General features: G+C 38.4%; 2 protein-coding genes across 8 annotated transcripts in view; one reads left to right on the forward strand and one right to left on the reverse strand.

Annotated features, from left to right (window-relative positions):
* Nucleotides 1–18044, reverse strand: part of mta3 (metastasis associated 1 family, member 3) — a 38303-nt gene extending 20259 nt beyond the window's left edge. Inside the window, exons 1-13 of one of the 4 annotated variants that reach the window (XM_077200844.1) lie at nt 17990–18044; nt 17752–17817; nt 16028–16095; nt 14065–14158; nt 11391–11517; nt 9382–9445; nt 9174–9291; nt 6375–6477; nt 4725–4824; nt 4445–4633; nt 1071–1145; nt 874–932; nt 546–667 (exon numbers count right to left, since the gene is read on the reverse strand). In XM_077200844.1, coding sequence (XP_077056959.1) covers nt 546–667; nt 874–932; nt 1071–1145; nt 4445–4633; nt 4725–4824; nt 6375–6477; nt 9174–9291; nt 9382–9445; nt 11391–11517; nt 14065–14158; nt 16028–16095; nt 17752–17779 — 1147 coding nt within the window. In that variant the 5' untranslated portion in view covers nt 17780–17817; nt 17990–18044. Of the gene's footprint in view, nt 1–545; nt 668–873; nt 933–1070; nt 1146–4444; nt 4634–4724; nt 4825–6374; nt 6478–9173; nt 9292–9381; nt 9446–11390; nt 11518–14064; nt 14159–16027; nt 16096–17751 lie in introns of all 4 variants that reach the window. The other 3 variants (XM_077200846.1, XM_077200845.1, XM_077200847.1) reach the window with 3 other exon arrangements.
* Nucleotides 18045–18844: 800 nt separating this feature from the next.
* Nucleotides 18845–26204, forward strand: kcng3 (potassium voltage-gated channel, subfamily G, member 3). Of its 4 annotated transcripts, none has more exons than XM_077200841.1 (3): nt 18845–19848; nt 24122–24195; nt 24274–26204. In XM_077200841.1, exons 1-3 carry the CDS (start codon nt 19226–19228, stop codon nt 24765–24767), a joined length of 1191 nt encoding a protein of 396 aa, XP_077056956.1. In that variant the 5' UTR covers nt 18845–19225; the 3' UTR covers nt 24768–26204. The 4 variants fall into 4 exon arrangements, with proteins under 4 accessions (XP_077056956.1, XP_077056957.1, XP_077056955.1 ...); XM_077200842.1 differs by having other exon boundaries at nt 18845–19363; nt 19460–19848; nt 24122–26204; XM_077200843.1 differs by having other exon boundaries at nt 19290–19363; nt 19465–19848; nt 24122–26204.

Consider the following 26204-nt stretch of genomic DNA (forward strand, 5'->3'; position numbering starts at 1 on the left):
GTTATCTGTGCTGTTGTCCAGTAACTCCATTTGGAATTTTCACCCCAAAATGGCGGCCGCACTACCGAAGCGCGTGGCTAGTGGCTGTTTCCAAAAAAAACATCAATGTTTCGCCTCTTGTTCTTCTATACTCTTCGGCCATATTCAAAATCTCCTTTCTATTCAATTAATTCTGAATAACTAAGTCTGTCTAAAGGAACACTTAACTTGCATGGAAACCTAATCGCAAACTATAACGAAATATAACGCTATGTCCTACAACACAATGAAAGGATTAGGTGTCGACTGTCGAGTGGGATTAAAATCCTTTTATGCTCCCCAATGCGAGTTCATTACTAAAAAGCAATATTGACCCGGACAAATCATTGCTGATCGCATGGATTGTGATGCGGCAGCTTTGATTGATCAGATTGGAAGATAAAAGGGTGAAAATGCAGTATCCAGCCCCATTGATTACAGGAGGCGTTACATGTCCTTCGGGAAAAGCAGTGAATTGATTGGATGAATGTGTTGACTGTAATTAGGCGAAGAGGGTCCTTACTCACCAAAACAGCTCTCACATGCGCGTCCGCCTCCGGCTGTGTGGAAACTGCCTGTGCCTGCTGCACCGTTCACAGTTGCCATTTTGCCGTTACTGATGGAGATCTGGTTAGGGTTGGGTTTATTGCTGTGAGAAGAAAAGCAAATTACATTTCACACTATAATCTTTTACAGCAGGTTTATAAACATGCAAAATCGAAACCTGAGCGCAAGTGATTACTGGAGATGCATTTGCGACTGTTCCTAATATCAGACGTAAACACGACTATTTAAATTATGCGAATGGTGTACAGGTCTTTGAAATGCTGATGTTTTAAAGCTGTCCACACTCACTATGTGGGGATGTAGACTTGCTTCAGCTTGCTCTCTGCTTCAGCTGCCTTGAGTCGTTTCTGTACAAAGTCATAAACATTCAGCACTAAGCGAGATCGAGAACAGTCAGAGCAAACAGAGAAAGAGATTTCCAGATTATTAGTGTTTCTTCTATTTAAGTACAGCAAAACCTTTTCAAGCATTTAAGCGCTGCTCACCTGCTGAACGTATCTGTCTGTGGTTTTCCACATGTAATAATACTCAATGATGCTGGTCAGTGACTTCCAAGGAAGCTGAAATAAAACAGGTCATTTAAAATGTCAGAAAGAAGGTGCCATTCTGAAGATACAGCTCATCTTGTCTTAATTCGTTAAATAGGCGGAATTAATGGAATATTTAATCTGAGCGTGGTATGTCTGGAATCACATGCAGACGCACATGATTATTCATGAGCACCTGCTGAGCGCAAGGAAACGTGCATAAAATGGTGCAAAGAATTTAAGAAATCTTAATTTAAAGCTGGCCGAGCCCCCACTTTTGGCCCGCGTCTATGCGAGGGTGAGCAGAGCATAAAAATGAACACAAAGGTGTTCCGTGCCGACAGCTGGTGTTATGAAGAACATTTAGATTAACATCCTGAGGTGCTGCTATGTATTTTATTTAGTTGCTGGTTTCTCTGCCTTCCTTTCGGTTTTGGAAACCCGGTAATGAATAAGGATGAGAATCATTAGAGTACAGTTCTTCTCTATGAATCCAGGTTCTTCTTAACTGTTATGCTTAAAATGACAATTAAAATAGTTTTGACCAAATAAAATTAAGTTTTATAAAACCATGGCATTACAAATGTTTAATAAAAAAAATTAAGAGGGAAATGTAACTTTTTTTTAATACATTTTGAGAATCACTGATAACTTTTTTTATCTTTAGTAAATTTCATTCTGTAAATAAGGTGACAACTTGCATTTTGGTAGGTTTGGTAGGTAACATCATTATATACAGTTTAACACAACTTTATGAGAAACAATTATACAACAATCAGGCCGCTTGAACTTTAATGCCATATACCCTTTGAAACTTCTTATCCACATGTACAGAGTTAATGCAGAATCAGCCAGACAAGCTCGATTAGGTATTTGAACCCTGCAGGGATGATAATAAATGTTCAACATCATCCACTTCTATCTATTAATCACAGCACAAATCAATCACTATCAATGACTACGTTAAGACAGAAAGGGAAAGAGAAAACCTGATATTTAAGCCACCCTACCAAGTCAATCTCGAATGGACTATTTGGTGTTTGTGAACCAGAAGTTCTTATTGTGTGCAACAAAGTGGCTCAGTAGAAGAGCAGTTGTTTTTCATTCCATTTTGAGAAGTAAAGCCCCAGAGTAAAAATCCAATTTCTCAGTGCAATAGAAAACAGCTTTTCCTTGTGTTCACACCCCAATACCAAAGCTTTCACTCCATTCCCTATACAAATAAGTACTCTTGTCTCTGAATGAGCAGATCAAATGTTCTCAGTTAGGTCAAGAAGCAACACACTCCAAATCCAATCCTTTCAGCTGCTCTAATCTTCCCATCGCTTCAGCAGAACATCATGTCTTCACCTCATTTCTGCTGCAACTCCTCCATCCTATCATTTGAAGTTACATTCTTTGCTTTTGCTCCTCTACACTGTATCTTTTTTTTCAAAAGCACCACATACTGTTTAACAACCCTGTTTAAACTGGTCTTCTTTTCCCCTATAGCAGTGGTTCCCAAACTGGGGTATGTGATGTGACAGAGGGGGTACGCAAACCAAATGCTGAGTTTCGCTGTTCATTTAATTCTACTCCACCTTAAAATAACATTAAAACCGAGCATGTATTTCCAACAGGCAAAATGCCGTAAACAGTCAAATACAGCATCCAATCAAATTACCTCAAATTTGCGGTCAAAAGTGACTGCATCCACACAAGCAATGTGCCTATGATAGCTTGCGTGCTGCCTTAGCAATTGGAGCTACATTACTGCCGTACTCGACTGTGTATAGAGATCGATTTATGACTCAAGCTTTCGTCAATACAAAAACATATCATGTGTGAGTTATTGTTTTTAATGTTGAGAATATAATCTTTAAGCAAGAATGCAATTTTTCCCAAATATCCACACAACTGCAAAAGTTATATTGATTTTATACAACAGTTCAACAAACAAAAGGGTAATATTAAGTGCTGTACATTTTAGACCGTATTGTCCGGGTTTTTTTTGCATTGTTTTGCATCAAAATAATAGTTCCAATGAAAGCCACAGCAGAACTGCAACACACAGCGGTGTTTAATGAACGAATCTGATTTATGATTAGTTAGCTAGAAAAAAACCCTAGAGAAGAGCATTTTGCTAAATATATATACTCTGTATTACATATTCATTATATTTTTACTTAACCTGTTAGTGATGTCTTCATTATTTAATATATGTTTGAATAAATCTGTTGTAAAAACAAGTTATTACAGTTTATTGTCGTTTAAATGTTTATATTTCACCAAAAAACTAGAATTGTGTTATAAAAACTGTTATCTAAAAACTGCCTCATGTGCAATTTAAATGTTTGTACAGCTCAGTATTAGCTATTTGAATGTTGATTATTAAGAAGTTTTGATTAATTAATTTATTATTAATTTATAACTTATTTTCGGTTTTCGGCCAAGTGGATCCTGAATTTTCGGTTTTGGCCCAGAATTTACAATTAAAAAACATTACTGTTACTGACCCCAAACTATGCAACAGTAGTGTATGCACTGTGAAAAAGATTTTTTTTTTAACTTAAAAAAATAAATAAAGATTCTTGGAGTAAGTTTTACAACAAAATACTATTTCAGTCTTCTGAAATGTCTTCAAAATGTCACTTAATAGGGTTGTGCCGATAGACGATATCATCATCCATCGTGATGGCTGACAGACATCACGATGTTAAGCCAGCATCGCCATCGCGATGTATTTAAATGTCTGAAACCTAAAATAAACATTATGTGGTTAAAAACACTGAATAGTTGTGATATATGACAAGCGCTGATCGCGTCCGTCTCTGGCGCAGCGCCAGCCATAGCACGAAAGCACAGTTTGAATCTGGCAGTTCTGTCACGTCACTGTACATTCGCTCGTGGTCAGCTGCTGCAGAGCGTGCCGAAATCAAAATTGCTGATGAGATCTAGAGGAAAATATCTCCGCGTTGTGCCTACAACTGTTCTAAATCCACTGTAAAACAGGGCTTTGCTGGGCTTATTGCTTAATTGAAAAATTAGAATGTTAGCCCCGCCCCTCCTCCCGATATCATCGTCCATCGCGATGTTTCACTGTACACATCGTCTGATGCCAAATTGGTAGACATCATACAACCCTATCACTTAATTCAATGTGTTACTTGCCATTTCTTTGTAATTATGTATTAATAGCAATTACGAAGTCAAAATTGTATATTATTTAATTTAAAAAAAAGTAACAAATCTCCAATAAGAATTTTTTTGGACGGATTCAGAATCATTTGAAAAAGAAATGATGCATCACTGAATTAATTCTTCCCCCACCCCAACTTTCTGTGCAAACTCACAAAGTCTTGCCGGATATCGTTGAAGTCTTTGCCGTATTTCTCCAGCGCTTCCTCGAACAAGTTTGCCTCTGACGGGCTCCACTCTTCCATCTCATCCCGGCACAGCACGGGCCCTCCTTGAGGAACGAGCACGCTCAGAGCGCTGGACAGGTCATAGCCGTGCCGATGCAGAGTGTCCATAGCATGGAACTTAAAGAGAACCAGATAGGGAGAGAATTAATCAGGCTTTACACATCTCCAGTGGATATACAGAGACAGATGGTGCTGATGGGATGGGTACCAGTGTGATGTCTCGTGAGGCTGCTGCGGCACTCATGTGTAAGCTGGGCTGTCTGACGGAGCTGCTGCAGTCCAAAGCTCGAGCAAAAGTACCAACCGCTCTGCACACAGATCACCAGATTCATCATGCAAATTTGATGAAGAAAAATGACAGTTTCCAGTATCTTCTACAGCAGTGGTTCTCAACTGGCAGGTCACACGACCCAAAAACGGGTTGCATATAAAAACGATCCAATTGTTTGGTGCAAATTTATCTGTAGGGCTGGGCATCAATACAGATTTTATTCCAATTCACAAGCTTTCAATTCAATGGGTCTCATTCATGGAACATTCGTAAATATACAAGTAAAATTAGCGAGTGATTTGCGGGTAAAGAGACCTTTTCTGAAAACTCTTCTCCTGATTCACAAATACCTCGTAACCGTCAGATGTGATAGTGAAATGTGTGTGTGTTAATGAATTCCAAACAGTCGTAAATGGGACGTGCGTGCACGCTCATTCTTAATTACCATAAATCCCGCCCATTAAATCTGACTGACAACTATATATGGGCATCATATTATGATACAAAACAAAGGATTTCAACATGTCTTCTCAATATAGAATGAAAAAGAAAAATTTCTCAGATGCAGAAACTGTCATTTTCTCTGAAAATACGCCTTTTGCACAGCGCTCTATCTGCCAAATCTAGCAAAAGCACTATATCAGGCATCGTAAATGTTTCTTGTTATGCCTGATTTTGGCCATTTTATAGGAAACCATTTCCGTAACAATTAAGGGGCTGTTAGTTTGCCCAGGCCTATTGAAAGCAATTAATTATTTGATTAAAGTGTTCCGTTTGCTGATGCTATTACTGGCTCTCATAATAAAAGTAAAAAGGAAAACCGTAGGCTATGCATTTACTATATATAATATTTTTTTGAAAATGCTGTGTAAATATGTACCCGTTTAAGGTGAATTAAAATGCAGCCTTATTAATGAGCAAAACATTCGGATGTTAAGCGCACTATTTGCTTGGCTGGGAGCAGGTGTAGATGTCTTTCGTACCAACTAACATTTGGAAAATACAAACATTTTAATGAATCCGAAAATTTACGCCAGAACCACTTTACACACGATTTACACAAAAATTCGTTCTGCTCGTGTTTCATGAATGAGACCCAAGGTGTGTATATTTCAGTTATAGTATCAATTTTGCCTCCAAGAATCGATATTGGGATCAATCAAATGAAGATTGAAATTAATCCGAAAATGAAATCCCTCTTCCTCCTTTTTTTTCAGCCCTATTAATTAAAGTTGCTTTGCAGAGACTCGCTATTTTAGGCAGAGTACAAAAAGTTGGAATGTTTCGCCTGAATCCATCAAAATTCAAAAGACATTTAGAAACCAAACAAACTGTATAGACAAACCAACTGGATTTTTTTTCCAAAATAAAACTAATCATCAATATACAATTAATGTAATATTACTTTAGCGTTTGATTTTATAGACATTCGTGTGTACTACTACTTTTGAATTTTGTCCAAATGTGAAATCTTCACCTTGAAGAAAAACAGTTTAGAACCACTTTTTGAAAGGTCACTGATTCATTGTGATGCGTTGATTTATAAATATGGCAATCATCAAATGTAGAAAGCATCCAAAGACATACCGAGCAACCACAAGAAACTGGTCAATCTGTTTGTTGGTCAGTGGACAATCTGGGTCCCACATCTTCATCTCCATTTTAGACTGGTCTCTGTCATCAGGTTCTCCTGAAGAGAAATTTAATTTCATCAGAGCTGGCAGTGTAAAACCAGTTACTAAAACCAGTAAAATCTGCCATCGACAAATCTGTCAAGACAACCCAGGCAACTTGTTCCCGTGGCAACGACGGGAATTAACCCGTAAATCAAACCTGCCGTTCAGTAATGAAGGAAGACAGCCTGCTTAGCAAGATCATGAAGAATGATGATGATGACAGGTATTATCATCATCAGCCCACCAGCCTGTCATTCGAATGAAGAGCAAGGCACTTAATCCTGCGTTGTGTAAATGCTGAACTATGAATCGTTTAGGATGAGAGAAAAAAGGACGCAAAACGGGAAGGTCAGAATCCATGGGTTCAGATCAAATCTCATTTCTTACAGTTTAACTATATCATTTAAAAAGTTGGCGCTCTGTATCAATCTAAAACCTAGACATCTAAATCTAGAACTGAAAAGTGCTTCGCTCACACTGGCCTCTCATTAAAGATAATAGGAGCTGCCGACTGGACATTTTTGAAAGTTTGTGAGAGTGGAGCAGGGTCACAGACTTACAGTTGGAGCCATAGTGGGGGTCAGACTGACAGAAGAGCAAGTTTTTCTTGTGATGCAGCGGTGCTCACGATCCAAACTCATTGTGACATTGACACTGCAAATAAGCAACACAACAACCCAACGAGACTACTATTTCCAGAGGGAACAAACACCTCAAACACAAATGAATTTAAAATTTCCCAGTCCCCAAACAAAAGCCGCTTTTCCAACGGTGGGTTGAACGTTTCAAAGAACGTTAAGGTACGGGTCCAGTTATGTTCCCACTTGAGCCTGGTACGGCACAGCACTATTACAAACCGTTCTCAGTCCGGAATTCTCATTACGGTTGGCCAATCACGCTGAACCATGCTGGTAGAATGCGTGTAGTGACATCGCCACTCATGACTGGTCAATTGTTTGTTGTCAGGCTACTAGTTTCTCTCCAGCTGGCCAAGCGTGTTATTTGAGCGACGTAAACCCAAATTAATAAACTATAAACTTTTGCGTTACCAAGGCAATGACTGACATAGGTGTATTACATTCCAAAGAGCTACGTTATCAGGCCCACAGTGGAACATGAAACCATATCCGGCAGGGCCAGATCGGCATGGTTAAGCAATGAGAACAGTTTGGTCCGACTGTGGAAAAGCAGCTAAAGATACCTTCCCCAAAATTGAGCCACAATGTAACTCATTCTGAAATCTAGTCTGGTTTAAAGACCCAGATACACCAAACTGGAATTGAAGAACTAGCGGATTGTGGTTTTGCCTCAGGTTAACTGTCTCCAGGTTAAAAAGTTGTGCTTGAACACACGAGGACTACAGAACAACAGTATTTACATTTTGGCTTGTGTAAAAGGAAATAACTCTCCATATCAGCTGGTGGCAGTAGGCTGTATTAATCATTCAAAAAGGGAAATTGGAAGAGCTAGGACTGCAAATATACAACGCAGCATTTGCATAACATTTTTTGCACCAATCTCGCTCACCACAGATGGTTTTCGTAATATAGCTTTTTCAAATATGTCTGAAAATTGCAAATGGCACTGGTGTTGTTTTCATTCGTTGTTTGCTTGCTTTGTCGCATGCTTTTCTTCTTGCACATTGATTTGCTGAGCAGAACTGTGACTACGCTGCGGAAAACACCGCAAAAACAATACACTCAACGACGGTCCAACACTGGTCACGTGTCTCAGCCTTAAGGATGCATTCACAGTCTGATTTCACCCGTTACCCTGCAGGATTCATTTCACATTTTACGATGGATTGCTTTCATGGCAAAAAAAAAATTTCCAAGAAGATGTATCTGCCATGGCATGTGTATTTACACAAAATTGTTAAATGCTACTCAAAGTTGGCATACATGCATTTTCACAAAAACTGCATAATGTTGCATAATGTAAATAGGCTACATATATATAAAATGTAAAATCAAAATTCATTACAGAGCAGAACTGTTTATTTTTACGTATCTGCCACCAGACAGTTTGAGACGTCGTTGCCATAGTACATTGCTATGGCACAGAGCATTGCTTTTGACTTGACTGACAGACAGGCTTGCTAACCCCTATTCACATATTCATAGTTGCATATTCATAACTGTATCCACAAAATCATTTACAAAAGCGAAGGACCATGGACCATAGGTTCCAGACCACCGCGCTAGTGACTGGTGATTAACCACTGGACTTAATCACCAGTGACTCTAAACACCTCTGATTGGCCATTTCATTCAAACGCTCAAAAAGAAATGTGCATGATTGGTTTTAATGCTCAACACTGCAAAAAAACACGTAAAAGAAATCTTTGATGCAATGTTAGCGATCAACAATTTTCATTCATTTTCACATTTCACTTTAATCTCAACAGTCATAATAGATTTTGTTCCCAAGGCATTTTTGTCCCCTTATCTTGAATTTGGGGGGCATTTTTGTTCATTTTGGTGGCATTTTTGCCCCAAGCCTATCTTAATTTCCAACCCTGCCCTAGAACACCTTTACAAATGGACACAGATACCCCACCAGCCAAACAAACCCAACTCTGATTGTTTACTTGTACTTGCACCAAATGCTCTAGTTTGAGATTTATCACTGAGACAAAAACATTAAAGCTAATTAGCTAAATATTCATATTTACAAGAAACTGACATCTATGATAATAATATAAACAAACCTTCCTGTAGCATTTCTGGGACATCAGCTTGAAAGCGTGGACCAACGCGAATCTCGCCCTTATCGGCCAATAGTGTCTTCTGTGTGGGGTCGTACACCAATGAGTAAAAAAATGTGTCCTGTGAAAGAGTGCGAAAGCAATAGTTAAACAATTCATTCAAACTAGACATCCAATCAATCAGATACAAAATAGCATTTAAAGACTTTACCTCTCTCTCAAGGTAGGAGAGCACAGCTTCTGTCTCGTTCAGGAGGGCCACACTGCACTTCCCCCTATTTCCACCACCCCAGAAGAAAAAAGATAATAAATGATTAAAACATGCAACCCAGTGTGTTATGTTCTGCATCCAGCTGTCTCCACAGCTCCTCTAATCCACAGCACAGTAAAAGGGGGGACGAAGGGGGAGACACTAGGTGCAAGATTACAGAAGAATGTGTGAGTGTGTGATGGTGACATGAGCAAAGATGAAAAGGTGAGAAAAGAGCAGATGGGTGAGAGGACTGTAATAAAATACAGGAAATTAAAGGAGAAAGGGCAGAGAGAGGAAACAGATAAGAGACAGACACAGACAATGAGAAAGCGCTGAACAAAATAATTATGGAGCTATTGGACAGTGGAAAGCGGATGCTAATCTCTGTGCTACCATGAACACTGCCACGTCTACATCCAACCTGCACTGCTGGGAAAGATACTTTGAAACTGTAGCTACCCAAGCTACTAATTTAAATGGATATTCCAAAAATATAAATGTTTACTTACCATCATGTCATTACAAACCTGTATGATTCTCTCTTTGTTCACACAGTTTAAGTCAGTCATACAGGTTTGCAACTAATATATATATATATATATATATATATATATATATATTCACACACCATGGTCTGTCTGAATAATCGATTCTGATAGGCTGAAAGGTATGGATTAAAAGACTGTAGTTCCAGTTCAATTTAATCACCGTTCTACATTTATGCTCTGCTTTCTTTGAATCGAGCGCACAGACGTCACTCGCACACAAAGATCGGAGATCGTGCTGTTCTTACAGAACAGAATCAGAGAAATGTCTTGCCAATGCTGACCCTCGACTTTTAATAAATTAACTTCACTGCTCAATCGCTACATTATATTACCCAGGAAGGAGTTGGCAATGTCGCCAACTAATAGTAACGAAGTAATTAACGAAGTAATTAAACTTACACCTTCACTGCTAGTAGAGACGCTGCACAGACGCAGGTAATTCAAACACACACATCTCTCTCGATAGGCTAATTGATTCAAATGTATATAATTCAATCAAATAAATGTAACCTTATCGTACTACTTTATTTCTGTGTTCGATTTAAAGCGAAATTGTGGTAACTGACGAAAATAACCATCATTTAGTTTTTTCTCTTATTTATTTAGAAGGGAGCAATACACCATTACTTCTTGGACAAAGTAGCTTGTTACAGAAAAAAAGTTGTGTATTTTGAAAACAGCTGAGCTATAGGCACTTTGCCTTGCACCATTGGTAGTACCAAAGGCTGGTTAGAATGCTTGAACAGACCTACCAACAAATGGTATTTTTAACAAAAATAAATAAATTACAATCGCTAATTTCAATTCAGTAACTAAAATTCAGCTGGTGCATAATCATAATTAAGATTCACTCTTATGTACGAAGTATTTAAGATGATACTTGAATTTATTTTATTGGGCGACAGAACTCAATCTTGACGTGTCCAGTTCCTCACAAAATACATTATACCATGAAAAGGCCAGCTAACCTTCTACAATGGCTGTTCAATATTTATGGATCACAGAAGCCATAAGAAGAAAAAAAAAACAAAGAAAGAAGAAAGAGAGTGACATTTCCTTTATTTGGAGGCCGATATCAATTTCAGTAAGCACAGCAGGCCTCTCCAAACCTCGGCACCACCACTAATGTTTCTCATAGTAGGCTACCCTTTGATTAGAAGCACTGCCACCTGGCTCCAGGCCGCTAATGCATTTATCACCTGAATCACAGCGGGTGCTACAAAAACCCTGGGGTGCCATTGGCCAGTTAAAGAATGGATGCAGAACTGTGACTCACATCCTGGTGTGGGCTCGGGTTGTGCTGTGCAACATGCGGGCTGTTATCTTACCTCAACGGCCCCCTGAAAATTTGAACTGAGGATTAAATGGCACGTTTTGCTCCATCATATATTTAGAAGCATTTGAACGTATGGGGTTTACCTGATGTGTGTGGCAGGGAGGGATTCGTACTGCCGGGAAAGGAAAAGCTCTCTGTGGCGTAGCTGATGTTTCTGTTTTTCAGAGAGATCTGGCTCTGAGGGGCTTTCCTTCTCTTCTTCCAGGTCCTCTGTACGAAAGGGAATTAGAAATGGGTCAAAAGGCATGGTCACACATATAAATGACTCAATAAAAAATATATTTACTTTACAGACCGTTTGCATTAGCAGCCACATTAGAGGAGACCAACTGAATGCAAATACTTTTTGCATACACAAAGCAGATCTTAAAGTTGACTGCCTTCTTTATTGTCATTTGGTGTTTACTGTGTTGGGTTGTGATCAACACAAATTATTAAAGAGTAATTTTATTGCAAATTCTAGTCTTTGGAGTACAGTGGCCATTTGTTTTGTAATCTATATTTGATCGTATGATTGAGGGGCCGTTTACACAACACAGTTTTCAACTAAAAACGGAAAACTTTTTATGCATTTTGATCATTCATTTACATGCCAATGGCATTTGAGAGCCTGAAAAACAACCTTTTGAAAACAGTTTCAAAGTGAAAGTTTTTGAAAACGATACCTTTATCTTTTCCGTTAAATAAACTACAAAAACGCAAATTTGGGAAAACGGTGAAGTCATGCGCATGCGTATTACAAGTTCAGTCTATAGACACGTAGTTTCTCTTTACAAAGTGACATCGCCAACTACTGGCCTGACATGCATAATACAGCGTTTTTAGTCGTTATATTCCATTTAAAGGTCTGTGTGAACGGGAATCATTTTGACAACATTGCCGGTGAAAAAAAAACAAGAAAAGCAAACGAAAAAACCTTTTCTATTTTTAGTACGTTGTGTGAACATACCCTGAAAGCAACATTTATGGCAAAGCAACTTTGAGTTTTTGAAAAAATAACGATAACATTAACAATGATAATTATTAATCATAAATAAAATACTGCAGAAACATCCAATAACAAGATATACTTAAGTAATAAAAAAGTAGCACCTGTTTCCTTAAACTTAGGTTAGTCGTATATTGTTAACTACCAGCTACAGAACCAATACAGAAAAGTTTGGATATTTTTTTAAAGAAAATAATACTTTTATCCAGCAAGGATGCATTAAATGTATCAAAAGTGACAGTAAAGACATTTCTAATGTCAAAAAAGTTTTCTATTACTTTTAAAACTCACTACTCACTAAGATTGCTGGAAAAAAAACAACTCCCACAAAAATATTAAGCAGCACAACCGTTCTCAAAATTATAAGTAATGTTTCTTGGGCACAAAATTAGCATATTAGAATAATTACTAAAGAATCATGTGACAATGAAGACTGGAGTAATGGCAGCTGAAAATCTGACATTATAACATTTCAAAAATAACATTTTGCATTTCAAAAATATTAAAATTGAAAACCATTAGTTTAATAATATTTCAAAATACTGTATTTTGATTAAATAATTGCACCCTTGGTGTAAGAGACTTTTTAAAATCATTTTTAAAAAAATCTAATTTTATAACAGTAAACAATTGATTTGGGCATTTGCTGACCAAGTTCACCAACTGGAACTGGAGAGGAGGCCAGTGTTGACTAGACTGTTTTAGTGTAGAAATATACCTAATACCAAACTAATCAACAGTCCACAAATGAAACTAGGACACAGAAATTATTCAGGGCAGCTTTGTTTACTTTACTTTGAAATGCTACAATGTAGTTATATGCAAGTACTAGATAGCCCCTTTCACACAGAGATTCCGGAAAATACACGGATAAAGTGACCCAGGATTTGACCCGGGTTTGTCTGATTTTGGTTCATTCACACTGCCAGTGATTTTCCGGAATCAGAGAGTGCGTTCACACACAACCCGTAAAAATCCCGTAAAGACACGTGACATCGATGTGACATGTAATGTCTCAGCAGCGTCTATAGTTTGCTTATGAGCTGCGATTTCTCTCTCGAGAAACCACGCTTGTGCATTTTTTTCTCTGATTCGATCATAAACGAGCGCATTACGTACAGTTTCACTAGCCTGCTTTCACTTCACTTCAGCGTCATCATTACGACACGGCATTGATTACGGCTTTTGTTCACACAGCGCGCGTTCCGGGAATGATCCTGGCAATGTTACTAGGTCCCCAACCCTGCATCGATCCCGGGATCAATCCCGGGTCGTGTTTGCGTTCACACAGAAGGCGTTCTGGCAATTTCCCGGGGTCAACGCGCTGTGTGAAAGGGGCTGATGACTGTCACATTCACTGCTACTACTTATCATGCCTAGCAGGGGTCTTAGACAACATGGCCACAAAATTATTTCACTTTTCCTTTACCTATACGCTTTCATTTAGTCAGCAATGAAACACTGAGTCAAGCAAAACTGGTCCTATACCAGATGATAAAGACAAATCTGTTGAGGGCCTCTGAAACATTACGAAATTAGGAAGCCCTGCTGCCCAATTGCTGGCATCTGGTCCTGGTACTCGAGTGATTACAGCTCCCCTGCTGACTTACACAGGCACCAGAGCACAGACGCATACGCATACAAGAGCAATTTCAAATGACTTCTAATTATCATGCAAATGACCACTCATGCATGCCACGTCACAGACCACCCTTGGTTTCCTTGACGATACATTCACATTGCCCTGGAAAACACTCATGTTCACTCACTTGCGTGCTTGTCAGCCAGCTGGATGAGGCTCTGTGAGATGTCCCTTCTCCTGTAGAAACAGACCACCTTTGCCTCCACATTGCCACTTGCCGTCTGAAAGGGGAGATAAATTAGGTCATCGTGAGGAAATGCAGTATCTGGGACACTGAACCTAATCACCTCCATTAATTAATACAGAAAAAGCTTAAACCTGAGGTTGCAGTCTATTATGTTTAATTAGCAGTGCAGTGATGAATTTATAACACCGGCTGTGTCTGCATCCTCTGAGGAGCAATCGAAAAAACGACAAGCAGCTTAGTTTTAAACAAAAAAGGCATGTGACAACAACATACGCCTGATAAACAAGATTTAAATGAGATCCTGAGTAGTTAAACAAGATGAAGATCAAATTAATGTATTTATTAATGTCAATCAATTCAAAATTATAATACAATTAGTTGCATGATACGCATGTTAAATTAAATCAAAATAATTGAAATTAATAAAATAAATCAGTATTTCCTGAGAAAATCCCCATATGAAGATAATTCAATAATCTCACTAAATGTTAAGCTGACACCTCTGAAATAAATAAAATTCACCACACATCCACAAACTCAACTTAAAGCTTGTTTTCTCCTATTGTATAGGACTAACAAGATCTATAAGAGGTTGTGGGAGAAGGATAATGCAGAGTTGCAGACAGAGAGCATCTCAATGGCCACAGGGTGATTATTTGTTTGGACGCTTGACCGACCTTGTGTCAAAGGCCAGAGCAGAATAACAACCTGCAAGCGAACTGAATTTGCCTGACAACTGAATCCTCTAATTTGACAAATATGTCAAAAGGTGTGTCACATCACCAGTAGATTTGATGACTGACCAATGAGAATACGGTGCAGTGGAGCATGCTGACAACGAAAGCATAATGAGATGATTTTGCATTGTGCATTATGGATTATGCAAAATCAGGGCTTCTTAAAAAAAATCCCTCAGCATTTAATATTTAAAGAGCTGAATCATCTTTGATCATAATACAGACATTGTACAGGTCACCAGGCATCCCCATACATCCTACTTCATTAAAGGGACCCCTGGAAGCAGTCAATCGCTTTCCATACATCACACCTGTGGGCCGCCAGGGCCAGCAAGGCCTTCTCTGCGGGCCAAAACACTATCAGAATCCCTGATTTGCACTTTAATATATTTTGTCCATGAAAGAGTATTAAATTATTCCCAATAGTCCATTCTCTTAATTTCATAGCTTTTCTCTTGGTTGCGCTGCTTCCAGTAGTGTATGTTTATGTTAGAGCTTTTATCCAATCATATTTCTGGCATAATGTGTTGCCAGGGTCAAAGAAATCTGCCTTGAGGCCTTCAGAATCACTAATGCGGGCGCCTGTAGCTTAAAATGAATGACAATGAAACTGTTGCTTTAATCAATCAGATAATCAGTCAGATTTAATCAGCCAAAACTGAAACACACAGATAACCTGTACAACAGAGTAATTAAAGTCTTTTTGAGGCAAGAAATTAGGATGGATTTTGTGTAAAAAAATATTAAAAAATCAGTGGTTTTGGGGAGTATAATGCTTTTTTTGCCCCCGTTTTTTCCGTGGTGTAAATGTACGATCAAATGTTTTTTCAAACATTCATACTATTGTAACGTCTGATAAGGGACTATTGTAACCCTTGAACGACAAGACAAGGGAGGCTGCGTTTCTGGACACCACTGAAGGCCTAGGTGTGAAATGCACAGCCCCCCCACTGTATCACGCAGATACAGTTTCTCAGCAAACAAGTGTTGGAGATAGTAAAAATGCAACAGACTGAAGGGAGAAGCGAACACAAATGCAAGTAATTTGGCTCCGGGTGAAGTGGTTGAGCTTGTTGATGTCGTGACAATGTTGCGTCGACACCCTACCAGTACACCCAGCGTCCACCAACCCAGACTTCTCCCTCCCAGCCCTGAGGCCAATGTACCTTATTCAGTTCCTCTATTCGCCTGATCAGATAGGGGTTGCTTGAAGAATTCTCAAAGAAGACATAATCTGTAGAAGAAGATAAAAAGCACTGGATTATTTTGTTAGCAATATTAAAACCACACATCAGGGCTTGGATGGCATTTAAAAGCCTCACTTTGAAATTCACATTACAAAAAAACAACAACTGGAAAACGTTGCATCTCATTCTCCTATTTAAAATGTAACACTACATACAACTCCATATATCCTACTAAATATATGCTTTAACACCACACCGCGTTTCCTGCAAATGCACAGTCAAAATAAATCAGGCTAGAAATACAGAAACTTAAATTTAAAAAAATATATAAATGGGTGTAGTCACAGTTCAAAACAATATACCCGGGCCAGATACCATTTATTAACTATGGGGGGTAATGATTTCTGCTATGACCAGGCATTTAAAATAAGAAAACCCTCGCCAAATAGTCTTATTTTTATGTGAACGGTAAAATTTACAGACTGGTATAATGGATAATGAAAAAGTATTCATAAAGTACAAGGCATTAAAGATAAAACGGCCATTTAATTCAAATAATACCTCCAAATGCTTTAGATAATTAAGAAAATTCGTATAAATTGTATATTTTATAATGTACTGCTTGAATTGCAATGGGGTTTTAGTAAAAATATCGTACAACATACAGAAAACTCTTATCAGATGGGATTTGAGATCTGACAAAATAGTAATGATCTATTTAGGTTTGGTATACACATAGAAAGCGATATGAGTGAAGAATATGCAGTTGCATGCTCGTAAACAAACACTTCATTCATGCAAACAACCGAATTCTGTTCATGGTCATTTGAGTCACATTCCGATACATGTATCTTCGGCATAACCGAGGCGACCACACAAGAAACGGGTTACATTGGAACAATGCAATGTAATCATTTATCACACAGACTCAACAATTGACTCATTGAAAGTATGCCCAAGCTGCAAAATCTGTTCCAATGGCTCTGAATTAACGGCGCCATGAAACAATGTCAAATTCCGCGGAACTGACTATCAAGTAGCCGGCTAATGCCACAAACAAACAGCGCGGCGGTTGTATAGTAAGACATGTTGATGATTAGATGCATGACAACAAATACACCTCAAAATAGTGCATATTCATAATGTTTCAGTGAATAAGTGGCAGAAGCTCAATGTGGTTTCTCTGTGGAAAGACGAGTGAGGGGTTGCTGTTAAATGCTAGCTCGCGTTGCTACCTTGCATGCCGAATGAGGACCCGTAACTAATGGATACGTGCCAAAAAATGAGACAAATGATCACAAAGAAAAACATCGGCGTCAAAAATCGGCATGGCCAGGTCGCAAGCGTATCTGGCCTTTCACCTATATGGACAAAACCAAGAGAAATGTGATATATGAGTGTTTTCAAGTGCTTTACGTATAGTAGTGATCATTTGTTTATGATGTAGCTAGCTAGCAACATAGCCTGCTTGCTAAAATGCTAGTGCGGCTATGATATTTTAAGAGGCCTGACCCACATCAGAACCCAACATATTCTCATCCACGTTATCGCTTTCTTTTGCAAGGACAGTGCACGTGTTAAGAATTTAAAAGTGATCTGCCGGTTACGGGAATTGCGCTGAAATGAACCCCTGCCTCCCAGACAGGTCTGGCGGCGGTGCCTGTGTTTTGACTTGCGTTAATTCAGAATATAGACGGACATACCTCCGACCCGGTACATGTTGGCCGCCATTTCTGCCCTCCCGGAGTGTTAAAAAACCAAACCATAAACTAAAATAAAAACAAAATAAATATGTGAATCAAAAAGACATCTACGTCCTGTGACCTGTTATAAAGCAAACTGGCTTAAGATGTTATAGATACGGGGGATGGACCTCTGTAAGAATAGGAGATTTTTTTGCAGCCCCCCTCCCGAGATTCACAGTACAATACAGTAACTCACGCGCTAGAAATGGCTCGAGCGCAGCAGCAGCTTCCTGATGATGAGAGAGGAGGAGAGAAAAGAGGAAGGTGGGAGGGAAGGAGGAGGGTGAATGAAATCTATAGTCTGAACCCTCAACTTGACACTCATGATTGTTTTTTTTTTTTTTTTTTTTTTTTGCTAGTTTGTTCTGTTTTTTGCACAGAGGATAAAATCAAACTTGGTTTAAAAAAAGTAATATTAAAAAATAATAAACATAATAATGTTTAATGTAAGTCTTTTTTAAAAAAAAGGTCAATAGCTTTAACTGGGAAGCATGGATGGTACTCTACATTGAAAAAATGGTAACACTTTACATTGAGGTCTCAATAGTTAATGTTAATGCATGAACTAACAATGAGCAATTTAATTAACCTTAGTTAATAAAAGGTTTATAAAAACCTTATTGTAAAGTGTAACCCAAAATCTAACTAATAGATGCTGATTAAAACATTTTAAGATTAAGATTTCTGTAGGCTACTGATCACTGCACGAGTGAGCTTTTCGAATCATTCAGACTGAATCAAGAATCGATTCAGACCGATTTGGTAACCTGTTGGATGATTAATTTAAAAGTGATTTAAAAAGCAATAAAATAGTTTCACTTTTTGAATATGATCAAAAAAGATCAAAGTTACATCGATTCTAAGAAATTAACTAATTTCTTTTGCACAACACTGCTAGGTCTCAATGTCGGATTTGAGTTTTAGGGTGTGGCTGGACAACCAATAAGGGGGGAAAACATGCATTGCTTTTTAATATTGTATATTTAATTGAGTTGGGGACAATATGTCATGTTTCCTAGGGTCTACTTCATTAACAGTGTAGCAAGTTGTAAATCTCATGCAGACATGCGTCGTAAAAAACTCATTTTTCGTTTGGGAACGCCCGTCCTCGGGAGCTCATGATCGAGAGCGCAATAGGCTTGTCGATCTGTGACATCACTGTATGAAACAGCCCACTGAAGGCTGGAGTTTAGATGATGCACAAAGAAACAAGTCACTTTTCCACGGTTCCACTAAGTGACACGCGCTCAACCTGGAAGAAAAAAAATCCCTTAATAATCTGACACACTGATTTGGATTCGCGAGTTTGGAGCTGTTGTTTTTTCCCCTCGTGCTTACAGTAATTTATTGGATTTTAACTATGACCATTAATCCATATTGCACGTCGTTTCTCTCTTTTTCACTCGAATCGATTATTTCAATCTGATCCAAAATGAAGTTTGGGAAGAATATATGCATCCTAAACGTCGGTGGCACCAAGTATGCGTTCACAAGAGAAGTTATCAAGGATTTTCCCCTCCGAAGAGTGAGCAGACTCCACAGCTGCTCCTCTGAAAAGGAGGTCTTGGAGGTATGTGATGATTATGACCGAGAGAGGAACGAGTTTTTCTTCGACAGGCACTCTGAGGCGTTTGTCTTTATTATGCTTTATGTCCGATCTGGAAAGCTCAGGTTTGTCCCGCAGATGTGCGAGCTTTCTTTTTACAACGAGATGATCTACTGGGGTTTGGAGAGCTCGCATTTGGAGTTTTGTTGCCAGCGACGGCTGGAGGAAAGGATGTCCGACACATACACGTACGTTTCAGAGGAGGACATCAAGGCAGAGGTGGAGTCCAGAAGTGAGGAGGATCAGGTCACCAGGCTCGCCCCGGAGACAGGGAACGCGCGGTGGCTGGAGAGGATGAGGAGGACTTTTGAGGAGCCAGCTTCTTCTCTCGCTGCGCAGATCCTGGCATCAGTGTCAGTGGTTTTTGTCATTATGTCTATGGTCATCCTCTGTGCCAGCACTCTGCCGGACTGGGATACTGCTAAAAACAATACAGTGGAAGAACACAGGTATATGTATGAATTCAACTTATGCTTTCTTTGATATAGGCTTTACGTACAAATTCATTAAAAATTAGGTGCATCTCTCACAGGACAGGTCAGCTTTATGAGCATGCCCTTCTAGCTAATATAATTGAAGGAATCGTGCTCTTCTGCACACATGATCTGAGAGACATCTGAGAGATGTATTTTGTGACGGTACAGGTTTGCCCCCCTGAACTTACTTAATTTTCTGTCTGTTTGATTCTTACCATGTTTTTTATCCTATTCCTTTGCGAGCTCCATGCAGACCATCTTTCCCCCATTACAAATAAAAGCAACACTGACATGAAAGTTAAACTGAAATCTTAATAAGTGCGTTGACACAATTTGTCTGTTTACAGAAAATTAAACAGGATGAATTTGGACTATCAAAGTATGTGACGTGATCAATCAGGATACTTTGAGTAATAGGCTATAATTTAAATATGCAATAATATTAAAATGCAATTACCATTTTTATAAGTATTTGTGCTGGTTATTTTCCTTTTAAAATGTATTACAGGAAAAAACAATATGAGCATTGTAAAGTACAAAAATGACATTTCAGTATTATCCGTATGCTGACAATGCAAGCTGAAGGCTGCAAAGTATTGCGATGGTGATATTTGTTTTCTAACTGACGTACTTCGATTGACCAGTAGACGTCGCCAAAAATATCTGACGTCAGCATGAGCTCTGCAGGGGAAACCGGGGAGTGTTGTTAACACATTTCGATTCAGCGTCTGTAACTGGTAGAGGGTTTTGCGTTATGTCTCAGACTTTTAATATAATATTCTCATATTTGTCTCCTACAAATTAAATTAGATGAATCAATACATATTCCCCCAACTCTGCAAATTAATGGCAAGTACGTAGGCTACAACCTCACTATAGGAGCGAGTTGTAACACCAGTCGAAAACATGGAGATTTTATATTTGTCCATGCATTAAATTGTTAATCATAGTTATTGGTCCAAAATAGTTACTATGCAAAAACAACTCTAATAGACAGCGTGTTTGTGAATCATTCACTCAATATAAACGCTCCCATTTTGTGTTTTCTAGTGTTAGCCTACTAACCGTTATCAGCAGCTTGCGTGGATGTTATTTAACCCATCAAATTAAACAACAGAATCATACACATTTTGACATTTAGCATCTACTAACATGATTACAAATCAAATTATAATCCAGATGAAAATTCGCCTATTTCATTACCCTAAAATATTTTTCTGAACCTTGGATCCATTATATTTTTACAAAGAGAATTATAACTTTTACTGTGACCTCAGGAGGGTTGGTGATTTCTTTTGAACTTGAACATATATTTGAACCCCTTATCTTAATTGGTTAAACTGATGTTATGACACTCGTCACATTCCAAGTCTTCCCTGCATTTAGACCGGCTGTAGAAATTATTAAAACTAAATCTTGATATTCTATATTATGCATACATTTTATCATTATCCAATGTGACCATGGCATCTTCCTGGATCTCTCCATCAGAGATAAAAATATTCCAGTCATGTTTTCATATTCCCAGAATTGGGTCATATTGTCATTTTGAGTATTCCCTTGTCGCCGTCTCTCTCTCTCTCTCTTCTCTCTCTCTCTCTGTCTGGAAGTATTTGTGAGTAGGGCATAAGGTTTTTTCTTTATGTATCCAGTGCAGTCTTGATTCCATTTCCCACAGTGGCCCCTGTTTGTCTCAGGGTTCAGGTATGTTCTCATATGTGTGTGACGACCTGGAAATAAACCCAGTTTGGTTTTTCATGCATGCAGTCTACAGTATTTTCAAAAATGTCGATATCATTCCCATGCTTTGTATTCATCTTTAAATGTCCGTTCATTCGTTGCCTGTAGAGGTCCAAATGTATAGTTTTTATGTTCATCATGCCTACGGAGGAATGATTAGCAAATATATGCACTTGCTGTTAACCCCGTTTATAGCATTTGTGGGCACATGTACATATATTATCACATCTTCTCTTATTTCACAGTATTCTTGGCCCTATTTACATGCATTCATGCCGAAACAGCTGTCCTCACTGTAATTCCAAGTCTGTCACAGCTCTGTAAATTTGCTTTGAACAGTACAGTAAAAGCATTCAGAGTGAATGTCAAGAGTCAAATTATTTGTATGCAGCCTTTCACAAATCAATTTATTTGTTCAAATATTAAAACGAGATTAAGTTGAATGTGCACTCAAATATATAAAAAAAATCTATTTATTTTTTTTGTGGAGGGATGGTAAGTTCAAGGACTACTGAGCAAGCATAACTTCCTGCCTTTCAGCTTCCATAGACACTGACACTATCAACAAAACACTGGAGCTGTTTACACGATCTGAATGAGAGGACATTTTCCATAGAAAGCACATTGACCGCATGGCTGCATGGAATCTGATCTAAACACTTTGCATGACTTGTTTATTTAAAATAACAAAGCTAAAACTTATTTGAAGGCTACTTAGCAACATTTTTAGAGGTTATTATTTATATTTTCACGTTCACTGTTAATAATATTCTTGGGAGTGTTTGGTAAAGGAATATTCCAGGTTTGATACAAGTTAATCTGAATCAAGTCATCCTCATTTATATATATCAACAGCATTTGTGGCATAAGGTTGATACCACACAAAAATGTTTTCTAAAAAAGAAAGAAAAATCAAGGTTACAGTAAGAATCTTACAATGGAAGTGAATGGGCCTAATTTTTAAAGGCAGAAATGTGAAGTGTAATTGTATAAAAGCACTTACATTAATTCTTCTGTAACTTGTGTATTATTTGAGCTGTTATGTCGTAATTTTATAGTCGTTTTAGGGATTTACGGTTTATTTTGTTGCGTTGAGAAAGTTGGATAAAATTGGATAGAACTTCACACAGATAAGGTTAGTTATTTACTAAATGTACTTTTTTTTTTACAAAAAATCATGTTAAAATGCATATTGCTTGTTTTGTGGCTATCACTATTGAAACAGTGAGTATTTTAATGTTAACAGATTCAGATTGGCCCCATTTACTTCTATTGGAAGTGCCATACTGTAACCTATATTTAAAAAAAAATAATAATAATAATGATAGCGCCTTTAAAACAATATTTTCAAGGCGCTTACACAGAGAACAAGAAAACAAATATAACACTCTTAGAAGAAAATGTTCATCTTCGGAACACAAATAAAGAGCTTTTTGATTAAATCTGAGAGCTTTCTACGTCACTGAACCTTTGACGCTTCAAAAAGTTCATTAAGAGACCGTAAAAGATCCATATGAATTGAGCGGTTTAGTCCAAATTTTCTGAAGAGACTCGATCGCTTTAAATAATGAATAGATTTAATTCAGGCATTTATTCACATTTAAACATTGATCAGTAAACATAAACAGAAGCTCAACCAAACCTGCTTGACGCGTGAGAACAAACCTCTTGCAGAAGCTCAAACGTGTTGCGTAACACGAGATTGAACCTCATTGGTTCTCACACTTCAAGCAAACATGCTTGAGCTCCCGTTTACCACAACTGATGTGTGAGTTGATGAATATTGAATAAAAGCCTAAAATCAATCTGTTCATCCTATAAAGCGATCAAGTCTCTTCAGAAAAGTTTGTACTAAACCGCTCAATTCATATGGATTCTATTTTTACGACCTCTTTATAAACTTTTTTAAGCATCAAAGTGGTAGTTGCATAGACTATCAATGGAGGGACAGAAATCTCTCAAATTTCATCAAAAAGATCTTCATTTGTGTTCAGAAGATGAACGAAAGTCTTATGGGTATGGAACGACAAAAGGGTGAGGAATTAATGACAGAATTTTCCTTTCTTCCTTTTAACCCTTTTAAAGATTCTGTCAGGCACTTCATATATAGAGCATTTTAGGTGTTTGCAAAAGGATTTAGTTATGCATTTGTTTTTAATTAATTTAAACGGAAACATTTTAAACAAAAGTATTATGTCATAATTTGATCCTTATATAGAACCTTTTTGGCGTAAAGCGTTCTTTAAAATTGAGCCAAGAACCCTAAGGTTCTACATAGAATCCAACTTAACCTTTTTTTTTTCTTAGAGTGAAAAGATGAGGGACGAACGGAAATGAATGTTTGTGTGGTAAAACAACATTATGCCACAAATGCTGTCACTTGAGCTTAACTTGCACTGAACCCAGAAACAAAAAATTGTAATCATATCCCGGTCATAACCTCTAACTTTCTCTTTGTGTTTTTCTTCCCATATCTCTTTCTCTCTATTCTCCACATTTCACACAGGATTATCGAGGCGGTTTGCATTGGCTGGTTCACTGCCGAATGCATAGTGCGTTTCATTGTCTCACGGGACAAATGTGAGTTTGTGCGCCGCCCCCTTAACATTATTGACCTGCTGGCGATCACTCCTTACTATGTGTCTGTCGCTATGACAGCGCTGACAGGAGAAAACCCTCAGCTACAACGAGCGGGAGTCACCCTTCGTGTATTACGAATGATGCGCGTCTTTTGGCTAATCAAGTTGGCGCGTCACTTCCTCGGGCTGCAGACGCTCGGACTGACGCTGCGCAGGTGCTACCGCGAGATGGTCATGCTGCTGGTGTTTGTCTGCGTTGCAATGGCGATATTCAGCGCCCTGGCACAGCTGTTGGAGCACGGCCTTGACCTGGAGACTAGCAATGAGGACTACGCCAGCATCCCGGCAGCCTGCTGGTGGGTTATTATCTCCATGACCACCGTCGGCTATGGAGACATGTATCCCATCACCATTCCGGGACGCGTGCTGGGTGGCGTGTGCGTTGTGAGTGGCATTGTGCTGTTGGCTCTGCCCATTACCTTTATCTACCACAGCTTTGTGCAGTGCTACCAAGAACTCAAATTCCGCTCAGCACGCTGCGTGCGAAGTCTCTCCTCTGAGTTTCTCAACTGACTGTCGCACAGTTCGTCATGAGATCCTCTGAAACCTGCTGGTCTTCAGCTTAGCAACATCACCTGCTCTTCTGTGCCTTTTTTTTTGTACCAAGATCTAAAATATAGCACTATTCTGTTTGGGGAAAAGTGAGCGTTTAGACTCTCTATTATATCCAAATAATAACACAAGTACCTCTGTACTCAAGGACACATCGATGTTGACAATTACAGGCATCTGGAACCATTTCGGTCCATCCTGGGATTAACAGAACAGGACAAAAGAGACAAATCAAAGCTGGAAAGTGCACAATAAAGAATTACGATCCAAAGGAAATACATAAGCCAATGTTTGTGTTGTAACCCCCTTCCTGTGTGAACGAATAAACCCGATCCAACAGCATTTGTCTGTGTATGAAATGGACAACTGTGGCATTTGACGACTACAGATGGCCAGGCTGCCTGGAACAGGCATCTGATGGGACCTTGTGTCCTGTCAGTGCTCCAGCCTAGAAGGAGCTTACACAAATTCTCATGTTTCCATGGAGAGGTCCCTCCAACTTGCTAAATCATTAATTCAGCTCCCAATAAAGTGGCAAAGCAAGGGAAACCAAAGTAAAAGGTTTTAGAGTGGCCACATAAAAGCGATACGGAAGCAAATACTGTGATTGTTTTGACTTTGATGATCACTGTTGAATGTGCAGTTTCAAATGAAGTTAAAGGTCTTGCTCATAGAATGGTAGTTAACATTACTAAGCCACAAAAAAACAAACATCAGCTGTTCATCCAGACAGCGACAAGTCTGCAACCTGTCCATACACGACTGTGTGAATCAAGAGGCGTTAACTAAATTGATTAGCAAACACCTCACCCACACGTTCACCAGTAGGAGGGCTGTCACTCGCTTCCTTCTTCCTCTTTGAATACAAGCACAAAATCAAACCTCTTTTCCTCATTCAAGAGACTCTCTGAGTTTGTGTCTCCTGGAAAAAAGATTTTGGGTTGTATTTAATAAGATATGCTGCACATGATGTATTGATGGGAAAACAGTCAATTTTATAAAAGTATTTCATTAAGCATCAAGAACAGTTTGGAAACATATTGACTATAATACAGATTTTTTTAGCTAAATTGATGATAATGTCAAAATTAAGATAGAGTGCATTGATTAATTCAGGTTATCCTATAAGGACATAATTTGTATTTAGCTTAAATCGTCATGTCAGTGTAGGGATCTTATAATTGCTGAAACATTGCTTAGTTGACGTCACACCACACAATGTTTATTTTTGCATCTGTATGGAGACATATGCCTTCATAGCTGTATCATTTTGTAGCTGTATTTGTGGCTATTTAAAAGGGTCATAATGATGCATGTAGCTCTATTTTGTAACCTAAAATGTATTCTAATTGATCACTTATGTCTATGAAGAAAATAAAGAAAAGTTTACGGATTCAA

Source organism: Siphateles boraxobius, unplaced genomic scaffold, assembly GCF_051911475.1.
Source record: "Siphateles boraxobius isolate OS27281-9 unplaced genomic scaffold, OSU_SipBor_1 46, whole genome shotgun sequence".
NCBI lineage: Eukaryota > Metazoa > Chordata > Actinopteri > Cypriniformes > Leuciscidae > Siphateles > Siphateles boraxobius.

What these genes read in the sequence shown, in the direction of transcription:
- kcng3 (XM_077200840.1), top strand. Translation starts at nt 19,226, where the DNA reads ATGAAGTTTGGGAAGAATATATGCATCCTAAACGTCGGTGGCACCAAG. An exon ending in AATACAGTGGAAGAACACAG is followed by an intron (nt 19,849 to 24,121) that starts GTATATGTATGA and finishes CATTTCACACAG; the next exon opens with GATTATCGAGGCGGTTTGCA.